This window comes from Dermacentor variabilis, chromosome 2 (assembly GCF_050947875.1).
Source record: "Dermacentor variabilis isolate Ectoservices chromosome 2, ASM5094787v1, whole genome shotgun sequence".
In the NCBI taxonomy this organism is placed as follows: Eukaryota; Metazoa; Arthropoda; class Arachnida; order Ixodida; family Ixodidae; genus Dermacentor; species Dermacentor variabilis.
In genome coordinates this window covers 143,500,754-143,507,999 of record NC_134569.1, presented here as the reverse complement: position 1 = coordinate 143,507,999, position 7,246 = coordinate 143,500,754, and the positions used below count along the sequence as shown (strand labels likewise).

Here is a 7,246-nt window from a genome sequence, read left to right as displayed (position 1 = left end):
GCGCCCCTACCGATGCTTGAGATAGGTGTGCCAGCATTGTGTAGTGGACACGGTCAAGACCTGCTGCCGTTTTTTTTACCGGCAGAGAGAACTCTATTCAATTCATGTATAGTGAGGGGGCTACAATACATTTAAGCTGAAGCCCCAGTGGTGGGCAGTCTCTGTTTCTCAGCCGATTATTTATATTTTAATAATGAATTTGAATAGTGTGCTGAACAGGAGATGTTATAAAAGTGTTCACCTAATGAGTTGGCCTGGTCCTGTAGTGTTGTTTGTGTGCCTAGACATGTAAGTAGTGGTATTGTGTAAGATGAGTACTGTCCTCTAAATTTTCTCACCTGGTCCCACATTCGTTTCCATGTGACCGTACTATTAATTGAAGGTATATATTTTTGCCATGATTTTTCAGCCTGTCTTCTAATGAATCGTGTTTTGGCTTTGGCTTGTTTGAAGTTTAAGAGGTTGCAATAGGTGGGGTACCTCCGTAGTATTCCCCAGGCCTTATTTTGTTCTTTTTTAGCGTTAGTACACTCCTTCGTCCACCAGGGGTTTAGCTTTTTGCTCACAATACCCGATGACTGGGGTATCGCCTTTTCTGCCGCTGATATTATTACCTCAGTGAATTTTTTGTTAAGTTCATGAACGCTTAGGTCTGGCGAAATTACATCTTCCAGTTTCGAATTTTCCGTAAAGAACGGCCACTTAGCGAGCTTTACTTTCCATCGGCGTGGCCTAGTGGTTAGGGTTGGTGGTGATGATAGGAGTTTAATGACTGCTGGTAAGTGATCACCACCATATGACGTGTCGAGGGCCTCCCACTTAAGATCATTAAATAGGGATGGTGAGCAAAAAGCTAAATCTAAACAACTGAAACTGCGGGAAGTTGGTGAAAAGTACGTCGGGGCACCTGAACTTAAAGGGCAGATATCATTATGCAAAATAGAAGTGAGGCGTGTAGACAGGACACAACAGGACAGGACAGGACACGGCGTTCGTGTTGTCCACTTCTCTACTCTTGTGTCCTATCTGCACGCCTCACTTCTATTTTGCATAATGAATCCTTACCAACTAGCTCAGCTTTCTGTCGTTCTAAGGGCAGATATTATTGGATAAGATAATATCTTCAACCAGCTCTCCTCTTTGGTCAGTTTTGACGCTGTCCCAAAGAGTACAATGAGCCTTAAAATCCCCTAATAAAACAAATGGTTCCGGTAATTGATCTGTTAAATTTTCTAATTGTTTAGTGGTGAAGTGGGTGTGGGGTGGAATATACAGTGAGCAAATAGTGATGGTTTTGTAAGATAGAATGATGACAGCTACGGCTTCTAAAGGTGTATTCAATTAGACATTTCGGGTAGGAGTGCCGTCCTATACACGACTATAGCCACTCCGCCTGACAAACGGCTGGAACATTCGCGGTCCCTTCGGACAACGGTGAAACCTTTGAGAATTTGACAATTTTTTGGACCGAGATTTGTTTCCTGAAGACATACAGCAACTGGTGCAAAGATATTGATGTCTTTGATGTCACCTACATTGTGTATGAGACCTCTACAATTCTAATGGATAATAAAAGCCATCTTGAAATTGAAAGGTAAGAATTCGCACTACGGAAAGAATAAGAGGTGAGATGTTAGGTGACATGGATTTAAAAAGGCTTATACAAATGAGCGATAACCTTTAGGTTATCGCTTTCTTATTCTGAGTGGTCATTGGGATTTTGTCCCTCTTACCGCGCTCGAGAGAGCACTTGTCCTTTGGTGTCAATGACATCGGGGTTTTTGCGTCCTTCCAAAAGAATGGAAGGAAGCAAAAATTATTCTTATTCCAAAACCAGGTAAGCCTCGTAACATCAACAACCTTCGACCCATCTCCCTAACGTCGTGCGCGGGGAAACTCTTTGAAAAGGTTGTGCAGGTCCGGCTCTCGAACCACATAGAGCTGAACAACATGTTCCCCTCCAACATGTTCGGTTTCCGACCCCACGTGTCAGCGCAGGACGTTTTCCTACTACTAAAGCACGAGGTCCTGCACCCCAACAGAGGGTCGGAAGATAAATTTGTACTGGCATTGGACATCAAAAAGGCCTTCGACAGCATCTCCCACCACGCTATTCTGGAGGGACTGGAAGCGGTGAACTGCGGAACGCGAATTTATAACTACGTGCGCTCGTTCCTCAGCCACCGCACGGCCACAATCGGATTAGGCTCCACGAGGTCCGACACCTTCAACTGTCCCGACAGAGGTACCCCTCAGGGAGCTATACTCTCTCCACTGCTATTTAATGTAGGGATGAGAAAGCTAGCCCTGGAGCTAGATAAACACCCGAATCTCGGTTGTGCGATATATGCCGATGATATCACGTTCTGGGCTCACAAGGGGTCCTACGGGGACAAGCAAGAAACCCTTCAAAAGGCCATAGACGCAGTCGTGGAATACGCGAGGGCGGCGGACATGGCATGCGCACCTGAAAAATCGGAATTCATTCGGGTGCGTGCGAAGTACGCAAGAAAGAAGGACTGGGTGCCGCTCACTCTGACTCTCGACGGGGTGCCAATTCGTGAAGTGGAGACACTCAGAATATTGGGGATGTGGATACAGCAGAATGCTGGAACATCTCACACCCTACAAAAACTAAAGGCGGTCACAGGAAACGTGGCTAGAATGATAAGGAGAGTGGCAAGAAGCAGAGACGGCCTAACTGAGGGAGAGACCATCAGCCTGGTTCACGCATTCGTGATTAGCCGACTCGCATACGCCCTTCCGTATCAGGCCTTGACAAACCAAGAGATTAAACAGGCAAACGCAATAATAAGAAAAGCCTTCAAAGCCGCCCTTGGTCTTCCCGAATGCACTAGCACAGAGAGATTCGAGGGACTGGGCCTGCACAATACTTTTGACGAGTACGCAGTCGCGACGTTATATTCCCAGAAAGAACGACTTTGTTCTTCAACTCAGGGCAGGGAAGTATTGGCGAGGTTAGGCTTTCCCCTGAGACCCCAGTATTGCGGAGAGGAAACGGCACAGATAGACCGCAATGTTCGATCGCACATCGCGGTGGCCCCAATTCCCAAAAACATGCACCCCAAGTACCATCCCGGACGACGCAGAGCAAGGGCAAAGACCCTTCACAAACGTTTCGGCATGGGACCGGGGGTGTATTATACGGATGCCAGTCGAGCCAGCTCAGACACTTTCACCATAGTCTCTACATGCAACAACAACGTAACAACGGCATCCTTCAAAACCGCCTCGGCATGCGTGGCAGAGGCTGCAGCCATTGCCTTGGCCATTCAGGACGCCGAGCGCCAAACCAATTCGGCTGTCATATTATCCGACTCACAAGCGGCTTGCCGCCTGTTTTTACAAGGAACGGCACCCAAATCAATAATCAAAATTTTAGGCACTCAACTAGAGGGGCACCACACTATCGTCTGGTGTCCGGCACACGAGCGACTGGCAGGAAACGCTAGGGCAGACCGTATTGCTCGAGGTTTGAACGTCCGAGCAACGGCATGGCCTAGCGACGTCCTTCCACCGAATTCTCGTGACATCCTCCTACAACAAAGGCAGGAGCGGAGACGTTTTGGACATCCTCACTCCGATTTAAACAGCGAACAGGAGAGGGACTGGCGTCGTATCCAGACGAATACATACCCTAACCTGCACCACCTACACAGAATACACCCCACGAGGTTCTCTGACGAGTGCCCGTGGTGCACAGACACACCCACACTAAAACACATCACATGGGAGTGCCCCAGGAGGCCTCCGCACATAGACAGTCCCATATTACACCAACATCCACTAATGAGGAATAGGCAGTGGGAGGCATGGCTTGCGGACGAGGGTCGGGAGAGCCAGTTGGCTCTTCTGGACCAAGCCCAGCGAGCCGCTCGTGCCAGTGGGGCCCTGGAATAGGGGCTCCAACCATCGTGCCTTATTTTATTTCCATTTAATAAAGTTTTACTCTCTCTCTCTCCATCGCTCTCTCTGAGGTGCTGGAGGATCGAGAGTTAGGCACCGAGACACGTGTCTCGGGCCTAGGGGTTCGCTTGATCTTAGGGCTCTACGGGATTGGTGTCTGCAGGGCGTTTGAAGATGATGGAGCAGCGTCGGCTGCTTCCACCACGGGGGCGGGAGGGGTCACTGCGGGACCACTGCGCGTGGGATCGGAGGACTCCTGAGACCTCTGTGACGCTGCCCCGATCTGCGTCACATCGGCGTAACTTCTTCGCGGAAGGTACGATAGCCGCTTTCTGGCTTCATAGAACGAGATTTTTTCTTTGACAGAGCAATTACTTCCTTTTCTTTTTTTCCAGCAAGGGCAGGACCGCGAATAAGCTGGATGAGCTCCCTTGCAGTTAACACAAAGTGGGGAAGAGGTGCAATTGTCAGTTTGGTGATCGTTGGAGCTGCATTTAGCACAAATTGTTCCTCCTCGACATGCATGCGAAGCATGTCCGAACCTTTGGCATTTGAAACATCGTCTTGGGTTCGGGATATATGGTCTAACACTTACCTTTACATAACCTGCATCCTGCGAGGTAGGCATTACACTTGTTCCGAAGGTGAGTATAATACGTATTGTGGGGATTTCTTGGTCGTTCCTGCGGATAACAATTCTTTGGACTTTGGTAACATTTTGTTGCTGGAAGCCTTCCAGCGGTTCTTCGTTGCTCAAGCCAATAAAGTCTTCCTCTGATATCACACCCCTGCTTGTATTTAGTGTTCTGTGCGGTGAAATTGTCGCTGTTGCGCTACCATACTGGTAAGTTCTGTGAGCTTTTGCGCTTGATCTTTCTCATTTAGTTCTAGGAGGAGGTCCCCGCTAGACATTTTTGAGGCTTTGTATGTAGGTCCGAGCTTTTCCTTTAGACACTTGGCAACTAGGAATGGAGAGAGCTTTCTCACTGGTACGTTGTTTTCGCTGTGCAGTACATAGAACTTGGGGAATGATGGAGCATTGCTCCAAAAAGAGAACTGGAATGGTACTTCGGTGCAGCATCTTTTCAGACGCCGATCATAAACAACAGAGGCTTGAGCTGCCATAGGAAAATGTGTATGTTCAGCAACAGCGCCGACCGCCCACCACGGAGCCCAACGAGGGGACGCGGCAGAGCTTGTGTTCAAGCCTGCACGACGCCAGCCGTACGTCGTCACTATAACCAAATATGGTGTAACCAAAGTAGGATAGCCACATAAGGTTAACCCTTGCCGCCGTAAAGAAAGGAAATGAATAAAAATGGAAAGGAAATGGAAAATAAAAAGGAAAAAGACAGGAAAGATAAAGAAGAGAGATAAAGACGAAGGTTTGAGGAGGGAGAGACAGGAAGAGGCGACTGCTGATTTCCCCCAGGTAGGTCAGTCCGGGGTTGCCGTCCACGTGAAGCAGAGGCCAGAGAGATGTGTTGCCTCCGCCGGGGGGCCTTAAAGGTCCGAACACCCGGCATCGGCTCAACCTCCAGGATCCCCCTTTCCCCGGACACGGCTAAGCCGTGCACGGCTACGCGCTGGAGGGTCCGACCCTCGTGTGCTCGGGTACGTGGTGTCGCAACACACCAAACACCTGCTGACGCAGACGCCCCTGCGGGGGCCAAAGTATTGAAGGCCGCTGAGAGAGTTCCCAGAAGTCACGCTCGTGGTCTTATGTATTGGGACTCGCGACGAGCATGTCGTCGATGTAGGCAAATACAGACGGAAGGCCGCGCGTTACCTTGGCAACGAATACTTCGAAAGCTTGAGCTGCATTGCGTAGCCTAAAGGGCATGCGCACATGCTCACACACTTGCGACATGTTTGCTTTCATTTTCCTGGCTGCGTATTTTTAGAATAAACGCCGCATGCTGCCAATGTAACGGTCTTTAGGGTGGGGTCAAGCTGCCTCGAGCAACTCTTAGCCCTGAAGACCCCATTAAGATTTTCTGAATAAATAAAGATTGATTCACATTGATACTCAAACAGGCCAAAGGATGTAGTAATGGGCGTCTGCTGGATATCGCCAGGCTCAACTGGAACTTGATGATAGGCCTTGACAAGGTCCACTTCGCTAAAGATATTGCATCCTTCCAAGTGGCCTGTAAAATCTTGAATGTATGGAACGGGATAGCAATCATGGACCGTGTGAGCGTTGAGATCCCGGTAGTCGCCGCACGGACGCCTGTCACCTGATTCTTTCTTGGGCACCAGATGGAGCGGGGAGGCATAACTGCTGGATGAAGGGCAAATAATACCCAGCTGGAGCATGTGCTCGAATTCCCGTTTAGCAATGGGCAAACGCTAACCGAAGAGGCGGCGCAGACGATCTAAAACGGGTGGACCACGCGTGACAGTGACGTGGGTTACGCTGGGCTTAGGTGGCTGGTTTAAATTGCAGGGCCTCGTCACCTCATGAACGTCTTCGATGATTCGAGCGTACGAGAATGGTGGAATCAGCGTGCGGACGTCAGTGGGAGCGACAGCCGACAGACCTCCAGGGATGGAGAATTGCGTCTTGCTGTCAATCAGGCAACGGCGGTGCACGCTGACGTCGACGTCGAAATGAGTCAGGAAGTCAGAGCCGAGGATTGGCTGATTGAAGTCGGCTACGATAAAGGCCCATTTGAACGTGCGCCGCAGGTCAAGATCGAGAGCGAGGGACCCTAGACCATACGTGGGGATGAAGGTAGAGTTCTTCGCTCGGAGTGCAGGGCCAGATGACTTAGAAGCGCGGTCACGCTTGGTGTACGGCAGTACGCTGAGCACGGCACCTGTGTCTACAAGGAAACGCAGGCAGGAAACGCGATCCATGACGATGAAAAGGCGGCCCGGTTGTAAGGCGAGGTCACATTCCGCCGTCAGTGATCTTGCAGTGCATTTCCCGACCGCTGGCATGGGGACTTGCACTGGCGGGGCGGCGCTGGAAAGTGCGATGGTACCAGCAATTAGGCGAGCTTCGAGGACTGCGCGAGCGGGGATTGCTCGGGGAAGAGGGACGGCGGATGCTACGTGGAGGAGGAGCCGTGTTGGTCATGAGAGGACTTTCGAAGGGTTTCAGTGGAGACGGCGAGCTGGTCGATCCGGGACTCTAAGTGGGTCATGATAGAGGACTCAGGAATTGAAGAGATGGCGGCGACAGAAGCAGAAGTTCAGGCTGGGCGAGGCGGTCGAGTGTCAAGTCTACTGCAGTAGCCAAGCCAAGGTGGGTGGACTACGGCAAGCGCTGCAGGAAGAGCTCCTTCAACAGCGTACCGTTCGCGTCAACGTT

General features: G+C 50.3%; 1 protein-coding gene across 1 annotated transcript; it reads right to left on the bottom strand.

Moving 5' to 3' along the window:
* Positions 1–6,279: 6,279 nt before the first annotated feature.
* Positions 6,280–6,789, bottom strand: LOC142570476 (uncharacterized). The gene has a single exon (XM_075678860.1). It carries the CDS (start codon positions 6,787–6,789, stop codon positions 6,280–6,282), a length of 510 nt encoding a protein of 169 aa, XP_075534975.1.
* Positions 6,790–7,246: the final 457 nt, after the last annotated feature.